The sequence below is a fragment of the Asterias rubens genome, chromosome 15 (assembly GCF_902459465.1).
Source record: "Asterias rubens chromosome 15, eAstRub1.3, whole genome shotgun sequence".
Lineage (NCBI taxonomy): Eukaryota > Metazoa > Echinodermata > Asteroidea > Forcipulatida > Asteriidae > Asterias > Asterias rubens.
Window position 1 is genome coordinate 11424627 of NC_047076.1, and position 19489 is coordinate 11444115.

General features: G+C 39.5%; 1 protein-coding gene across 1 annotated transcript; it reads right to left on the reverse strand.

Moving 5' to 3' along the window:
* Positions 1-1579: 1579 nt before the first annotated feature.
* LOC117300177 lies at positions 1580-19153 on the reverse strand. The gene is made up of 14 exons (XM_033783898.1): positions 18982-19153; positions 17619-18042; positions 16384-16529; positions 12682-12829; positions 12135-12271; positions 11337-11472; positions 10037-10132; positions 9244-9374; positions 8362-8456; positions 7390-7549; positions 6278-6379; positions 4644-4802; positions 3957-4052; positions 1580-3132 (listed from the first exon to the last, which is right to left on the reverse strand). The coding sequence occupies exons 2-14, from the start codon at positions 17788-17790 to the stop codon at positions 2893-2895; spliced, it is 1818 nt and encodes a 605-aa protein (XP_033639789.1). The 5' UTR covers positions 17791-18042; positions 18982-19153; the 3' UTR covers positions 1580-2892.
* Positions 19154-19489: the final 336 nt, after the last annotated feature.

Sequence of the window (19489 nt, forward strand, 5' to 3'; positions counted from 1 at the left end):
CACTAGCATCTGATCGATCGCTCGTGAGCATTGCTCTTTTCAAAATCTAAGGTCTTTGTGAGGCTAACTGAGTTACAGACTGGAACTCCCCAGTCTTATTATCAAATCTTCTCACATTAGGAACTGCACAAAATAAATCACGGCATCTTTGGTTCGGCCTACATCTTGGAGACCTATGTCGTTTAGTTTCATATATTGGTCAAAACATTATCAGAGCATGCCTCACCAGTTATCATACAAATACAAGGCGTTTTGGAAACAAGAAACTCAGGAAAAACATGACAAGATTTCAAACGCCGATATTCTGATCAATTATGTTGAGTAAGTGTGAGCCGGTATATGCATTAAATTAACACAGAGATCTCTTAAACTTGCGCAGAATCCGAGCTGAAATCCAGCTGAAAATGAGCCGAAAAATTTACCAAAAAATGTAAAAGAAAGGAAGGGGGGAACATGTAAAATCGGAAGTGATGACAACCGGGTAAAAGCTGTTTATTTAGAGGGTTGCGATATGGAGGGACAAGTTTTCTTCGGTCACGTGGTTGCTGGAGTGCAAGCCAACCCGTTCGGCTGACTAATCTGGCACCCTGTATTTGCCAATGCGGTAGTGTTTCTGAACACAAAATAGCTTACACTTGAGGTGCGTTCGTTTAGCTTTCCTTTGCCGACCCCGCGGTGAGCCCCTGACAAGGGCTAATCGTTTGATCACACCCCCTCTTGGTGACGTCATGCACTTAGGCCAACCCCCAAGTGACCCATTCCACAAGCAGGGCACTTGGGGCTGACCCGGTTGAGCCCCTGGAATGACGTCATGGCTATTCGAACGTACCGGGGGCAGACCGGGTCTACCCATGTAAGCTATTCGAACGTACCGGGGGCAGACCGAGGTCTACCCCGGGAAGACCGAGGTCTACCCCGGGAAGACCGAGGTCTTCCCCGGGAAGCTAATCGAACGCACCCTATGGAACAGGGATGTGCATGTTATCAAAACTCTTCAGTTCACAGCTCTGGACCGGAACTCGAACCTAGATTCTGACAACACCAGAACTAGCGTCCGGTAAACGAGACAACTCGACCACGAAGTAAATCAAAAGAGGTAATTCAACCTTGGTGCCATTAATTTTGGGATGTTTGTTGCTTCTTTTAATTGTCGATATCCGTATCAAACAAAATATGTACAATGCATCGTTTAAGTGCAGCTGTTTAAAAACAAAACTTTAAAAAATCAAATTGTATAATTTTAAATAATATCATATTTGGTAAAACGTATAATATTTCAATCAAAAGCTTAAAGATAAAGGAACAGCAGACCCGTCACCGATGATTGAAAGAAAAACAAACAAGTAACTTTGGTAGTTAGTAATCGAGACTTGCATAATTACAATCAACTTTAAATTGTTTGGTTTGTCCACGGAAATCTCTTGCGTGTATTGATTTGCATACCATTAATTTGCATATTATTTATTTGCATACCATTGAGTCTGTACTTCTCAAGACATGGATAGACGGTTTTGGTTGTCGCCAAAAGAGAGGTATCGCAAGTCTCCGGATACACATACAGATACCGATACGTCGACACTTTGTGTGTTCACGTGACGCGTGTCCGCAACTATCATATTTTGCACACACCTTAGCAACGAATACAGGAGCTCATACGCGTCGTAGAAAAACGGATACTGTTTGCAGACTTTTAGTTGTCTTTAATTTTGTCACAGATCAAAATCAATTTCCACGGAATTGCTTTCAGTGGTATCGTGCTTGATAGATAATTTTTTTTTAGTCATTTGCAAGCAAAACGATGAGTAAATGCACTCAAATGACACATCTATATTATTTTGCGAGACAAAATCCAAAACGCGGCTGACGTGAACGGAAACGGTTATCATAATTATCCATTTCTGTATCTGTATACGCACGCTTGTGCAAACCTCTCTACTAATAAGGTACAACGTTTTAAGTTGAAAACAATAGTTTTTTATTTTAAATGGAAATGAATGGAATGGATGGAGTGATTATTCCAGTTTTATATCAGTGTTTTGTATAAATAATAATCAAATCTTTTGTATAATTATATTTTGATGATTGTCTACCTCTACACATGCAAGCAAAATTGAGCATACGGGAGACGGTTATTTTGTTTTAAACAACCGATCGCACAAACCCCAATCGATTGTCCATAGCTATATTCACCAACCATTCATCACAACATATGTTTTGAGTGGTCCACAGGGGTTTGTACTTAAATTGTTATTCGCAACTAAGATCAATCTCAGTTATTTGTAAAATCAAATATTGTTAGTAAAATCTTTGTAAAATTTGTGTGCCTTCTCGGTGTCATGTTTTACAAGCTACAACAAGACAAAAGAGGGCGCTATTACAAATGACTGCTCACTCACTGAGAATAAATTCACCAAAAACCATTGCCAACAGAAGTTTCTTTGTCAAATGAACATTCACAATTAAGATCAATCTAAGCGTTTGTGAAATCGAGCCCGTGCCTTCTGTGATTCTGTCCCTAAATACCACGTTTCATGAGCCACAAGAAGCATCAAGGGGGCGCTGTTTCAAACCACCGCTCACTCAATGATGTATAAATTAATTCTCTGAAATCCATTGGTTATAAATTATGGCCATTCGCAATTTAGATAAATCTAACCATGTTCCATCCAGCTAAAGTACACCTCTGATCTGCCACACACCTAACACTTTCTCTATGTGGTATTTCACGAGACACAAGAAGACACAAGAGGGCGCTATGTCAAACCAACGCTCACTCATTTACCAAAAACCATTGGAGAAATATGTTTCTTTGGTTAAAAATATAACTATCGCGTATTTACGAGCCCCTTTTTGTACGGGGATGAACACAGACCAATCACTTGGTCATTCTCCTTAGCGTTCCCCTGACGAACCCCTCGGGATGCGTTGTGGCTCCGGGACGGGTGTAACTGTAATGACCCCCAGAGTGGACTGACTTCCTTCGGCTGATGGAGTGCCGAGAATTTGAGACGATTGTCCGTTCGGTGACAGCATTGTTGATTTGGATACAGGAACATGTTGCTTGCGCACCAACTTGTCTGGATTCTCTTTTATCCAGTGGGTCAAAAAAGTCGACGCACTTAGCTCACCTTGCTAAAGAAAATAAACACCAAAAAGGTAGAGGAGTGATCAGTTGCGTGAATTATACAACATGCAAAAACGGTGCCAACAGTATCTGGCTCCATAGGAAGCTAAAAAGTTTAATTGTCAGGGGAGGGATGTTGGGAAAACATTTAAAGACACTGGACAATATTGGTAGTTGTCAAGACAAGTCTTCTCACTTGGTGTATCTCAACATTTTACTATGCATAAACAAAACAAAACTGTGAAAATTGTAGCTCAATGATCGCTCGTCGGAGTTGCTAAATATACATGAAAGAAAAAATACCCTTGTCGCACCGTGGTTACACGAAGTTGTGTGCTTTCAGATGCTTGATTTAAATCTGAGGCTTCGAAATCAAATTTGTGGAAAATTACTTCATTCTCGAAAACTACGTCACTTCAGAGGGAGCTGTTTCTCAAATAATTTATACTATCAACCTCTCCGCATTACTCGTAATCAAGAATAAAGGTTTTATGATAATATTTATTCTGAGTAATTACCAATAGTGCTGCCTTCAAGTGTAGCACCGACTGTAAGCAAGACACCTAGAGAAGGAGGCCTGCTGCAAAGAACAGATGGCTCCACTTTATCAGATGGTTGGGTATTATGCCATGTACAATTAGTTTTGTGCATTCTGCATTTCGGGCGGTTCATTAAAAAGGGCGCCATCAAGAGTCTGACTCGGGCAAGATTTATTTCGGGGGATAAAGCCTGACCCCAAAATGGGTTAGCCCGCCCCCTCCTTGAGGGTTATTCTGACCCGCAATCCGAGTAATTTCTGACCCGGAATTTTTAAGAGTGATTATTATAATACCTGAACAAGAAACTTCCGGTCTTCTTCTTCGAGCTTGAAGTCTGTGGCACCAACGTATAAAGTGTCGATACCAATGGTTCTTTTCAGATCATTCTCCTGAAACATAAATAAAACAATGGCCAATAATAACAAGTTTGTTTATAACATAAAACAACCTTTGGAATACCAATTGCAGAAGCATAGATAGGCAATGTTTTTGCTGTAGTTTTTAACACAAGTTTATGAGGTAAAATTGCAGAATTCTTTAGTATAAGAAACCCATAATCATGAGTATATTTTTGATATAAAAGCTAACTGATTAGGCCTATGTTTATTCACTTTTCTGTGAACAACCACTGAATAAAATGTCTTTGCCTAGAAAACTCCATGCATAATATCAATGAATGGGAGTTGCTTCTTTGAACTCAGAGAGCCCGTTGTTGGAGCCCATGACGTCATAACTGATGCAGTGGCTAAATAGTAGTATGGATTGAGTCTTGAATCTTAAATTTGGATTTTTGATGCTTCAATCGAAGTTTGTAGTCTGTACATGCTTATACTACATTTGATACATTTCTGTTGTTGCCAATAATGGAATAAATGTCTGAGCTACCAAACTACAAATTAATTAAATAATTTTAAATAATGAGGCTCCATACTGATTAATTAGTGGAATCCACGTCTCATCGGTCTGGTATCCTGACTCACCGTTGTAAAGACCCTCTTTACGTTGACAAGCAGTGTGTTTGATAAGGTATCCAGAAATCCCGTTAAGCCGGACACTTCCTGCCTCTGGTACCCTAAGAAGAACGTCTGGAGACTGACGCCCTTCTGCTCCGCTAAACCCATAAGTTCCTGGAAGGAAATCTGGAATACGAAAGAAGTAAATAATTCAGACATCGGAATCGAAAGGACATGGATCCAGCGTCCAAAAAAACGAATTGTCAGCAGAAAACTTAAAGAGCAATTAAGAACTGTTGTTGGTGTAACACATAGTGAGAAGCGGCCCCCTCTAAAGTAATGTAGTTTTTGAGAAAAGTATTAAAAGACTTCAGGCCTACAGCTTTTTTTCAGGCATCTGAAAGCACTCAAATTTGTGCAACATGTGTGTTCATTCTTTCATTGTTCATTTGCAACCCAAATAACCAATGGGAGACTTTCTGGGACGATAGAGGGCAGCAGACTTACCGGGTAAATCCATTGTTCTCAGAATTATGCGCATGTTCAGAACTACGTAAACGATGGAAATTTACCCGGTATGTCTGCTGCCACCTAGCGTTGGAAAGTCTCCTATTGAGTCCAAATGTTCACACATTTGTTATTTAATGCATAATATGTTCGGATTCACCAAGTGAGAATACTGGTCTTTACAAAGGTGGTAAGTGCCTTTAAACAATTTTCATTTTAATTTATAAAAATGTTACTAGGTTGTCCTCGCCAAATTTAAAAAACAAATACATCCATTTTAACATCCCGCTTATTCAGTATTGTTATAATCAAATGTATTGGTATGAGAAGATACACAAACACTTTCCTGAACCACACTTCTCAAAATTTCTCAATTACTTAAAAAGCATACCTTAAAGACACTGGACACTATTGGTAATTGTCAAAGACTAGTCTTCTCACATGGAGTATCTCAACATTTGCATAAAATAACAAACCTGTGAACATTTGAGCTCAATTGGTTGTCGGAGTTGCGAGATAATAATGCAATAAGAAACACTCGTCACACGAAGTTGTGTGCTTTCAGATGCTTGATTTTGATACCTCAAATTCTAAATAATAATAATAACCGTATTTATAACGCGCCTTTTGCCAAAGGATACAAAGCGCCAGGTATCATTACTGCAAGGAGTGGGGCGAATTTTGAGATATAAGACCTAATCCTTAAGCACCATGTAATGGTTTACAAGGTGCTGTGGCGCAATATGCTGCCAATCAAGCCAGGAACACCGGGGCGAACCCCTTCTCTTTTCGATAAGTGCAGTGGGTGCTTTTACATGCGTTTACACAACACATGGGACCAACGGCTTTACGTCCCATCCGAAGGACGAAGCAATGGTTATGCATGTGTCTGGGGATTCGAACCCACACACTGCTGATCAGAAACACCAGAGTTTGAATTCGGTGCTATTAACCGCTCGGCCACGACACTCCCACGGAGGTCTCAAAGTCAAATTCGTGGAAAATTACGTCCTTCTCGAAAACTACGTCACTTCACAAAGGGACACTATTTTATACTTAAGATTTTAAGTTAATAATTATTTTTAGTAATTACTAATAGTTTCCACTGCCTTTTAAAAGCAATCAACGATTTAAAATTAAACAGTTGGACCTACCGTGCCGTCTCCATTGATGTCCAAGTAGTCAAAAACGTCATCAATGGTAAAGTTTTTACCAAAGAGAATTCGGGCTTCCCTGTCGGTAAATTCATCCCCTTCCTGGAAAAGTCGAAAGTACAAAATAATATAAAAGAGTGTGTACAACAAGAAGAGCAGGATCACCAATGACATGTAGCCAATTAAGCTGTTTCTTAAAGGGAAGGTACACTATTGGTAATTGTCAAAGACCAGTGTTCTCACTTGGTGTATCTCAACATATGCATAAAATAACAAACCTGTGAAAATTTGAGCTCAATTGGTCATCGGAGTTGGAAGAAAATGTAGAAGAACAAAGTTGGACGAATTTGTGTGCTCCAGATAGGAATAAAAGACTTCTAGCTAGAAGTCTTTTATTATTTTAGTAGGAAATTACCTCTATTTCAAAATCTATGCTACTTCAGAGGGAGCCGTTTCTCACAATGCTTTATACTATCAACAGCTCTCCAATGCTCGTTTAATACCAAGTCAGTTTTATGTTAATAATATATTCTTTGAGTAAGTGCCAAACGTGTACCTTCCCTTCATAAAATTTGGATTAACAAACTCTTTTGCTTGACAATAGTGGAACAAGATAAGAATTATCGATAATAAACTTGAAGGCACAACAATTGTGAAAGATCTCTTTCGAAGATGTTTTGGATCAGAAAGGAGTTGATGAGGTCTCCCCATTTCGAACAGTACTCTGCTCGTCTTCAAGAAAAAGCTGGACTGCTGTGACGCTGCTTAAAATAACTTTGAAAGATGCACATTTTGGGCGATAAGCTCTGATTAAGCTGCATTACCACCAGGGCCCAATTTCATAGAGCTGCTAAGCACAACAACTCATTTGCTTAGCATGAAATGTCTTCCTTGATAAAAACAGGATTACCAACCAAATTTTCATTTTGTTGCATATTGCTTGATACTGATGTTGAAATGGTGTTTCCTAAATCGTGAAAATCACCGTTTTATCAAAGAAGAAATGTCATGCTATAAGCAAATTTTTGTGCTTACAGGCTTTATGAAATTGGACCAAGCAGTCCAGCTTTCTCCTGAAGAGGAGCAGAGAAACTCAACTGAAACTACATTACCTTATTGAAGACTGTTTCTAGCTCCTTCCTTGAGATCGAACCCGTGTTATTATCCATCTGATTCCGAGATAAGACAGCAATAAACTTGGCGAGTGCATCCGTTACAACCTTGTGCTCTGTAGCAGCATCTTTTTGCTTGGATTTGGCGTTCTTCCTTTCCCTAAAATGAAAAGTAAGGTTGTTAATCTTGTTATTATTATTTGACAATGTCATTAAAACACTTCAAAGGCACTGGATCCTATTGATAATTACATATTTATGTAATTATTTATTATTTCTCACTTAAACATTTAAAGGCAGTGGAAACTTTTTGTAATTGTCAAAGACTAGCCTTCACAGTTGGTGTATCTCAACATATGCATAAAATAGCACACCTGTGAAAATTTGAGCTCAATTGGTCATCGAACTTGCGAGATAATAATGAAAGAAAAAAACACCCTTGTCACACAAAGTTGTGTGCGTTTAGATGGTTGATTTCGAGACCTCAAGTTCCAAACCTGAGGTCTCGAAATCAAATTCGTGGAAAATTACTTCTTTCTCGAAAACTATGGCACTTCAGAGGGAGCTGTTTCTCACAATGTTTTATACCAACAACCTCGCTCCATTACTCATCACCAAGAAAGGTTTTATGCTAATAAACATTTTGAGTAATTACCAACAGTGTCAAATGCCTTTAAATCTGAAAGCACACAAGTTTATGCAGCAAGGGTGTTTTTCTTTCATTATTTTCTTGCCACTTTGATGAACATTTGAGACAAATATTTCACAGCTTGTTGGGAAATCCAAAGTGAGAATACTTGTATTTGACAGAGTACTCATTACCCTGGACTGGACGCTTGGTGGCAGCAGACTTACCAAGTAAAATCCATTGTTCTCGGTCGTGTGCGCACGCTCAGAACTACGTAAACAATGGAAATTTACCTGGTAAGTCTGCTGCCACCTAGCGTCCCAAAGTGTTCCAGTCGTTCTTACCTGGATAGCTTGGTGTCCGGTCGAGTGGCAAGAGGAGTGTAAGCGTTATCCGTAGCGAGTTTGTCAACCATCAGATCCTGCTCGTCACTGGAATACTGAATCATCAAGAAAATACCCGTGCTTTCATTGAACCACAAACGGTGTGTGGATGTACAGTGATAATAATTAATGCTATCCCATTATTCAGAAGAAGAACAAAATCATATTAATTTGCTCACACTCATCCTATCAAAACCATAGATTAGGAAAAAGATGCCACTGTGGCAGGGTATTCTAGAGATGCTTTCACAAATCAAGATATGTCAAGATGTTGTGTGGCAGCGCCCTCTTTGGTCCAACCGGTGTTTTATTACAATACATGGGCGTTTGGAAGTTGATGTGAAAAGCATTAAAACATGCTTTAAAGCCATTATACACTTTCGGTAAACCGTATTGTCCAAGTCCAACACTTCGTGCATCACAACTTATATATAACATAACAAACCTGTGAAAATTTAGGCTCAATCGGTCATCGGAGTCGGGAGAAAATAACGGGAAAATCCACTCTTGTTTCCGCGCGTTTCGCCGTGTCGTGACATGTGTTTAAAATAAATCCGTAATTCTCGCTATCGAGAATTGATATTGTTTTAATGTTTTCTCAAAAAGTAGAGCATTTCATGGAACAATATTTCAAGAGAAGTCTTTCACCAATACCTTCTGTAAACCCTGTAAATTATTTGTAAATATGTGACTTTTTTTTCTGTACCGAAAGTGTATAATGGTTTTAAACTGAATTAAACACAATTGTGTATGTGACTCTGTTCGAATGTCACTTCAGCGAGCACTTGAATCAATGTTACGAAAATCTTGCATACCAATGAGTTGTTGGTTGATAATACTTACAAGAAGTAGGCCAATAGTTTTATCGTTGATAGGCGAGAAGCGTTCATTCTTCTGCATTAGCTTTGCGGCATCCTCCAATGGTTGAAGTCTCCTCAACAGGCTATCTTCAGGCTTCATAGAAAGCCACCACCCTTTGAAATGAAAGATGAATGGTTCGTTATAACCATAAAAAAGGTACTTGAAACTTACTTAAAGACACTGGACACTATTGTCAAAGACCAGTCTTCTCACTCGCTCTATATCAACATATGCATTAAAAAAAAACTGTGAGAATTTGAGCTCAATCGGTCATCGAACTTGCGAGATAATAATGAAAGAAAAAACACCCTTGTCACACGACGTTGTGTGCTTTCTGATGCTTGATTTCGAGACCTCAAGTTTTAAATCTGAGGTCTCGAAATACAGTCGTGGAAAATTACGTCTTTTTCGAAAACTACGTTACTTCAGAGGAAACCGTTTCTCCCACTGTTTATAGCATCAACCTCTCCCCATTACTCGTCACCAAGTAAGGTTTATGCTTAAAATATTTTGAGTAATTACCAATAGTGTCCGCTGCCTTTAGCTTTTAGTCTGGCAGCCCAGCGCACGTTGGTTAAAGGAACGAGGTACCAATATTTGAGTACAGGAACATTTAGAGCGTTACCTGACACAGTCAGATATGGATGTCTGCAGGGGGACCCCCGCTGCGTGTGGCGCAAGGGAGCCCAAAATAATGTTATCCTTCACTATTATTGTAATTAGTGTTGTTCCGTGAATAATACAAATGAAGAAAAATATTCAAGTTTGTCCTTACCGTCAAAACAATGTATAGGATAGTTGCATAGGAGTCCGCCATCCACGTAGAGGTCTGTACGTCCATATTGGCTGTACTGCACAGCACAAAATAAACCTATTAAACAAAAATAAAATTGAAAATGAAAATGCCAATTAACGATACAAACTTAATGGGAATGTATCACACTTAAAGATAATGGCAATAAATCCTTGTTGATAGTAGCTTTCGATAGTATGAAGCATTATTGGAAAAACATTTCCCTTCGAAGTAAAAATTTATTCTAAGAAACGTTTCTGTCACTAACGTTTCTCATATTGAGAACAAAGTTCCTGTGGAAATTTTCGCTCTGAATTAGGAATAAAACATACGAAAGATTAAAAAAAACAAAGGTTGTCAATAAGCTTAATTGTCTCCAAGAACTGCATCTCTTTAAAACTCCTTACTTTGTGGTTTCCCTCCATCCTACAATCTAGACTGTGTTAAAGACAGTGTACACTAGTGGTAACTGTCAAAGACCAGTCTTCTCACTAGGTGTATCTCAACATACGCATAAAATAACAAACCTGTGAAAATTTGAGCTCGATTGGTCATCGGAGTTGCGAGATAACTATGAAAGAAAAAACACCCTGATCACACGAAGTTGTGGGCTTTCAGATGCTTGATTTCGAGACCTCAAGTTCTAAACTTAAGGTCTCGAAATCAAATTCGTGTAAAATTACTTCTTTCTCCAAAACTACGCCACTTCAGAGGGAGCCGTTTCTCACAATGTTTTATACCATCAACCTCTCCCCAAGTGAGGTTTTATGCTGATCATTATTTTGAGTAATTACCAATAGTGTCCACTGCCTTTAAGAGGAATATTAATTCCTACCTTCAGCTCCCCTGAGTTATTTTCACATACATTTAGTATTGATTTGGACGAACTTTTATTTCACAAAAAGAAGAAGATTTGCATATAGAATACCTGGGGTGTCGTGGCCGCGCGGTTAAGAGCACCGAATTTCAAGCTCTGCTGATTCTTTTCAGCAGTGTGTGGGTTCGAATCCCGGTCGTGACACTTGTGTCCTTGAGCAAGACACTTTACTATTATTGCTTCTCTCCACCCAGGGGTAAATGGGGACCTGTGAGGGCAGTGGTTCTTGTGATTGATTTAGCCGAGTACCGCATTTGTTGCACTAGGCTGTATACTCCCCAGGGAGCTGAGCGGGTTTAAGGAGTGAATTAAGGCCCAGTGACCAGGGGTAATAATTTGAAGCGCTTTGAGACACCCATACGGGAGTGAAAAAGCGCTATATAAACTCAAATATTAATTAATTACCTGGTATAGCCATTGACATACGTGCCGCCATACGGACCGACATGTTAGGTGTTGTCTTGACGTGGCAGTATTCAGCATCCATCAAGTTCACGTTGGTCACCACAATACAGATTTCAGTTTGATACGTGTCGTATACCTTGTAGGAAGAAAAACAGCAACACAAAACAAAATGTTAATGACTTTTCCCTTCCAAGTTGATGGCACCGCCAGAGCTCCGTACATAATAAGTGCATTATCGCACTGAGGGTTACGATGACCGTGTCAGGAAACTAGCCGCCTCTCTCTTCAGGAGAAGCTGTTAAAGCCAGTGGACACTATTTGCAATTGTCAAAGACCAACCTCCACAGTTGGTGTATCTCAACATATGCATAAAATAACAAACCTTTGCAAATTTGAGCTCAATTGCTCGTCGAATTTGCGAGATAATAATGAAAGAAAAAACACCCTTGTCACACCGAGTTGTGTGCTTTCAGACTATGCTTGATTTCGAGACCTCAAGTTCTAAATCTGAGGTCTTGAAATCAAATTCGTGGAAAATTACTTCTTTCTCGAAAACCACTCTTCTTCAGAGGGAGCCGTTGCTCACAATTTTTTATACCACCAACCTCTCCCCATTACTCGTAATCAAGAAAGGTTTTGTGCTAACAATTATTTTGAGTATTACCAATAGTGTCCACTGCCTTTAAAAACAAATTATCTACAAAAGGTATCAAAACCCATTCAGCGATGAGAAAGTTTAAAATAATGAAATTCTGCTGAAAAGTTTTTAGTGAAAACTGTGAAAGAAAAGAAGGATACCTGTTTGAAGGTGATGTCTCTAAAGCCAGTGGCTTGCTCCAGGCGATCTCCAAACCAGGAATATAACTTACGAGCTGGATGCCATCCGTAGTACTTCATCAAGTTAGGTAGCATGGTGCACAAACCGCACGAAGCATCTGCAAAATATCACGAACTTGTATTACATGGGATTTAAAGCGTTGCCATTGCATAGTGATGTATCAATTATTTTTGGCTTGCGGTAACATCATGTGTGTATCTACTTTTCAGGTAGAGTTTGTTCTTTAGAGAACTGTCTTGCAACCTAAGTGATCAAATGAGTCCACATTTGTATGTTTGTGTTTGCATGTTTGGATACATCAAGTGAGAGTACTGATCTTTTGACAATTACCAAATGTGTCAAATGCCTTTAAGAACCTTAAGCCTGCAGCATTTTGGACGAAATGTGAAAACAGGTAAATCCAGTTGTTCTCACTAATCTGCGCATGATGAGAACAATGAAACAATGGAAATTTACCTGATAAGTCTGCTGCCACCTAGTGTTCAAAAGTCTCCCATTCGAACTCACCTAAAAAATACGACTTGAGGTCGAGACTAAGGAAGCTCTCTACGTCATGCGAGGAGTAGCCGACACCAAGAAGCACAGCCCACATCGCACCAGCACTGGCCCCACCCAGTTTCCGTATCTGTGGCCACACCCCAGCTTTCTCCAATACCTTGAAATCATTAAAAATTGTACAACATTTGAGCAGAACACATTAGTATTTAACATTCATTCAACCAAACGGATTCTACCGGACGTAGTTTGTGATGGCACACTAAATATCCCCGTCCGGTGTGGAAGGAGATGCAGTTCCCCTAAATGGCGAACTGTGTACAAACTACTATTGGTACTATGTAATCCTCCTCCTCCAGCCAATGGCCAATGTCAATAGCGTGCTTTCGCAAGACCACGGTAGGGACACAGGACGGTACAAAATTCTAAGCGTGCCCCCCCCCCCCCCCCCCCCCCCCCCCCCAGGGAAGATGAGGCTACAATAACAACGTGTGCCTTATGGAGGAAAACTCCATGGCCATATATGCAAAACCCATCCGGTGGACATGTACATGACTGTACATGTATGTGCAAGCGTGCATGCACTGAACCTACGTATATGCAGCATGAGTTTTCACGTATTATTTATGATTTCAGCGAATACCCAACGACAGAACATTTCCCATGACATTCATGACTTGCACAATTAGCTTGTAAAAAAAAATGGCGAACGTGGTCCGTCGACCAAGGGCGTTTCATATACTGCAAGGAAGGCTTTGCACGGGGGCGGACACAACTGCGTATGCAAATGTGTCCGGGCGGACACGATTGCATTACGCAGCAGCGTCCGGGCGGACACGATTGCATATGCAACATTGTCCTCCGGATAGTACTGCATAGAGGACATATTTGCATGCGAAGTTGCCTTTGTCCCCATGGGTCTGGTTGGAGAAACATTTTTCGGCACTGCAAAAAGTGGGGCTGTAAAATTGACACCATGTGTGTTATTACATATAGATACCGCAGAAGGATTCAACATGCATAACAGCAATGTGATGAAAGGAACACGTTGCCTTGGATCGGTCGAGTTGGTCTTTGAAAAGCGTTTGTAACTGTTTTTTGGTAAAATCGATATGGGTAGAAAGATGTTGTACAAGTAGAATACAATGATCTACACAAATATGCCTCTAAATTGCACGGTTTTCCTTTTACCTCGTCAACTAACACGGTCGGCCATTATGGGAGTCAAAGTTTTGACTCCCATAAATGGCCGACCGTGTTAGTTCGCACAGTAAAAAGAAAACCACGCAAATTCGAGGCAAACATGTGTGGATCATTGTATTCTACTTTTAAAACATCTTTCCAACCATATGCATTTTATAAAAAGAGGGTTACAAACGCTTTTTATAGACCAACTCGACCGATCCAAGGCAACATGTTCCTTTAATGTTCAAGGGGCAATAAAACCCCAAAACAAACACATTTTGTGGAACAAAGAACAAGACCTAAAATTAAGTGGCAGAGAGTTCTAGTTTGAGAAACGATGCCCCTCTAAAGAATGTTGTATTGAGCACGACTCAAATAGTGCAATAGTCTGAGTGTCTCATACTGTGCAATGTAACTACGGATTTTGTTCACTGTGTGCTTTGACATCCCTTGAGTAGCTCGTCCTAACTTAGGATGGGTTCAATGCGTCTTAACTACTATACGGAACCTAACTCATCCTATGTCTTAAGATTAATCCGAGATTATGAAGAGTTTGGTGAAATCGACGGCATAGTGCGTTTTAACGAAAAGCTCCAACGACCTTGGTAGCACTACTAAGGGATTACATGTGGTACGTAAATACTTATTGTTGCAGCTACCGTGGGTTCGGGATTGGTGTTAAGTAAACATAAAAATGTTTGTGAAGTGCAAACATACTTACAAAGTTAAAGATGTGTAAAGTAAACATATAAAGGTGAAAGTAGCATGGGTAAGCTAGTGATCATATAAGCACCTTGTCAACAATAAAGGAAAAGACAAATACTGACAGCACGAGCATCTTAGGAACCCATCTCTTAGATACACAAACCGTAATTTAAAGGATTCGGGTACTTTTTCAAAATGTCCACAGATTTACATTAAACTTACAGGGTTTGAAGATAATGATAGTGGAAAGCTTTCCCTTCAAATATTACTAACTAAGGTTGTGTAGTTTTTGAGAAATGAGTGAAACACGTCTTTTTTTTTTAGATAGTATACACATAATGAATGTTTATGAGTGCAATGGTGCGAATATGTTCATGAGTTGAAAGATGGAATGTTCTATTCAACGAGGCGGAGCCGAGTTGAATGGAACATTCCAGCTTTCAACGAATGAACATATTCGCACCATTGCACGAATGAAAAACATTCATTATTTGTTTTATATAACATCCAAGTAGATCTTTGTCATTTTGATTGAAAGACACAACTTTCAAAACAAACAAAGCGTAGGCCTACAATTTTTAATTGTATAATCCGAATGCTAGTATTAGTAATTTTACTAATATTATTCCTTGCAGTAACACTGCTGCGTTACAAAGACGCGCACGCAGTGATGTTTTTACTCAGCTTTTTCGTTCCATCCGAAAAGTACCATTGCACGCTGGCAGCGTGCAATGGTACTTTTCGGATGGAACGAAAAAGCACGGTGATGACTCAGCGTGCAATGGTACTTTTATTTGCTATCACGTGACGGACAATCCTCCAATCAAATGGCGAGGATCGGCTTGGGTGTTATATAAAACATAATATTTTGTAAAAAGCGCTTTATAAGTAAGGTTATTATTATTATTATTATTATTATATTTTGAAAAGTCAAAGAAGAACCTGTTATATGATGTTACCACTGGCTTTAAGACGTGTCCGTCCATAAGTATGTAAACATAAAGACTCACGATTGATTGCACACTCCGGGGCCAATTGATCAGTTTGAATGGGCCTTTTCGAACGGGACCCGTTCTTAGAATCCCCATTCAACAATAACTGCTGGAGCATTGATCGACTTAAAATGGACTGACACATTTAGACTAGGTAATGAATAAATAAATACAAAAGCCTCCCCCCCCCTCCCTGAGCTCACAAAGTGAAATCCTATTATGGTTCCCTTGCCTACTCCGCTGGATTGACAAACAGCGTAGCCCTTCTAAATTAATTTTTTTTGTTTTTGCTTTCATTTTCTCAGCACGTACATGTTACATTGAATATTTTCAACTAAGTATTTGTTTAAACTGCCCTGTACAGACGATGCAGAAATCCCGAAATAATACGAGGTACGAAGTGTCTTGTTGAAAAGGTACGAAGTGGAAACGAGCGGGGACGCTTAACATGTTTCATTTTTTTACCTATTTCATTTTTAACTAATTAAAACAATTTTGCTTCAAAGACAGTGGACACTATTGGTATTGACCCTTGTCACACGAAGTTGTGTGCGTTTAGATGGTTGATTTCGAGACCTCAAATTCTGAATCTAAAGGTCTCCAAATCAAATTCGTGGAAAATTACTTCTTTCTCGAAAACTATGGCACTTCAGAGGGAGCCGTTTCTCACATTGTTTTATACCATCAACCTCTCCCCATTACTTGTCACCATGTAAGGTTTTATGCTAATAATTATTTTGAGTAATTACCAATAGTGCCAACTGCCTTTAACCTTAGAGCAAAGGAATTAACAACAGTTTTTAACAATTGAAAGATAAAAAGCACTTCTTACTCTGACGGCTCCAGCATAGGCAAGCCCCTTGTTGCCTCCTCCTTCAAAGACGATGTTCTCGAAGGGGTACACATAATCTCCAAAATTGATAATTTCGGAAGGGGAAGCCCCTGTTTGAAAATCATCGCAAGCGACTCCAACAGTAACTACAAAGGGACAAAACCGAGAAAACATTTATGTAGGATGGTAAAAAGTAATGATCCAAAATGTTTGTTGATTGGTTTGTTTCAATAAAATTGTTGTGTTTGTTTCGGAAAAAGATAATCAGAATTTACGCAAATTTGTTTTAGCTTGAATTTGAACGAATAATGCTCAAAACCTCTTCTTTTTTTATGAAAAAAAAGAGAGAGAGATTGAGCATTATTCGTTAAATTATTTTTAATGAGGTGGTACGAGTTGGCTTGGGTACGAGTTGACTTAGATACAAGTTGAGTTGGGTACAAGTTGACTTGGGTAAAATAGTTTGGGTGCGCGTTGACTTGGGTACGGGTTGACTTGGGTACGAGTTGACCCGTTGTGTGTGCGTGTTGTCAAGTAGAGAAAATGTATACACATTCAAACCGAGGACCTATAACAAAAGAGGACAATAGAGTCCACGGTTCAGGCAAGGTCCACAGTGTGGAGAACGTGTTGGGATAGTGCAAAAAGAGGTAAACGAGGTCCACGGGTGCAGGCGTAAACAAGCCAGTAAAGTTTGTTCTTTGGACTGTCGGCCTCATGCTGGCGTCCTCTTTTGTTCATTCCTAGTTATTTATTTATTATTTGCTTTAACATCTTAACTTTAAAATGCTCTTTTGGTTGTACTACCTTGCTATGTACTGATACATTCTAATGTTGAGTTTATTACCCAAAATCACATGGAATAAACGCCATATTAAAGGCAGTGGACACTATTGTTAATTACTCAAAATAATTATTATTTAATTATAGACCTTTCTTGATTACGAGTAATGGGGAGAGGTTAATAGTATAAAACATTGTGAGAAACGGCTCCCTCTGAAGTGACGTAGTTTTCGAGAAACCAGTAATTTTCCACGAATTTAATTTCGAATCCTCAGATTTAGAATTAATTTTGTTGAGGTCTCGAAATCAAGCATCAGCTTCGTGTGACAAAGGGTGTTTTTTCCTTTCATTATTATATGTCTCGCAACGACCGATTGAGCTCAAATTTTTACAGGTTTGTAACGTTATGCATTTTTTTTTTTTTTTTTTACACATTTTCCACTTTTACTTACCGGCAGTTCCGGGCCGGAGAGAACTTTGTGATGATGTTAGTTTACTCTGCACAACAAGAGAGTCAAACTTCCTCCCATGTCTTTGTTGTACAGTACTAGGTAACTGTTCCTCGCCTTGTACGAAAAGTGGGTTCTCTCTATCAACTGCTTTCCTTGAACCTCCACCACCCATGATGACTATAGCGTGCTGGGTACCACTAGGTGCCTACTTTAAGGGCCTACTGGGCACCTACTGGGAGCTGACTGGGTGCCGTCTATCACTCCGTACGTACCCTCCGTATCACCGCGTTGGTTCGATACTATTTCCAGGGATCAAGGTTGCAGTTTGGAGTTATGTTATTAACACACGTGCTGTAATGCAACTGTTCTCACAACAAGATGTTCCGACTTGGCTCCTGACGTCTAGTATGAAGTTGTTGAACATCTATTAACAAGAAGAACAATATTTCAACAATTCTGCTTGCATGATAATATATATTATACACGCCTAGGCTCTATCGTTTTTACCAGTACTCCTCCAGTATTGTATCGAAGAAGCAATAATAAAACCAGTGGTGGTAAAACTCAAAGCATTGCAGAAGCTACCGAGAGCATGGACTTGTCCGTGTTGAAACCATGTTGATCGAAGCAATAAATACTGTTGTTGGGCAAGATTTTTTGCTCAATGGACGAAAATGCTTAAAGTGGTTTTATGGATGTGTTGTATGGAGTATTGACACACCATTGCCTTGATCGTGCATGTAGGCCCACTTCAAATTGAAAGACGTTATTCACACTGCCCACAGAATTCCTGATCTCGATTGTGCAATATATACCAACTATACAACTGCTGTATTTAACATAAGAATGGTAACCAAGCACGCCTCATTGTGTGTTTTGTATTGTGTACACCACTGGGTAAAGACCCTACATACCTAATATATTCGTATCACTTGATAGGTTTACATGCATTATGTTTACTTTGGAAAAATTGAATTTTCGATAATGTGTTGTTGAATAGTGAAAATAGTATGTTAAAACATCATCCTCCACAAATAATAAAATTGTTTGCCAGAGACACGTATACCATCGGGTAAAGACCCTACATACCTATAATCTGTCCGTATTACTGAAAAGGTTTACAAACAAATTGAAGTTTCGATTGTTTCGATGGTGTTTATATTCACAAGTTTGTATAAACATCATCAAAGTAAAGGAAGTCGGGTTAAATACCGAAGAGTTATTCTCCCTTCAAATAAAAACATCTTACACACTTTTCTTGACAAATTTCCGACTGGCAACTGATTTGTGCGGTTTTACTTCGCAAACTTCAGAAAAAGAAAAGAAAACAAGAGCATCGCTTAACGGTAGGCTAATAGCTTACGGTCAAACTCTGCTTCGCAAATACACATCAACTAGAAGAAACAGATCACTGCGTGGCATAGATGAAGGACACTTTCCTACACTTCTGATCATCTCCATGCACTGACTGAGATTGCACAACTTGCCGTCGATGGCGTGTTTTACTCTTGCTATAGCAACTTCAAGAGTTCACAATCCTACTCGAAAGGAAAGGAAAGTTCACCCGCTGTGCTTCAAGACCTTTTTAATTGTTGTAAATCGTTTGGAATACACAATATTATTAGGTCATTGTATACTTTTCCGGTAATGCGACGCTTCACCGATTCTAGGCTATGGCCCTTTTCGAAACCACTGCTTCGGCTTTGGAATCGGCTCCAGGCTCCGTCCCCTCTCGTCTGAAGCCCTGTCTCAAGCCCAATTAATTTGTCAAAACAACCGCGGGACCAAGCTAGCCCACTCCACGCTAGCCTGAGCCAAATCCAAAACCGAAACCGTGGTTTCCAAAAGGGCCAACGTACGACCTAGGATCT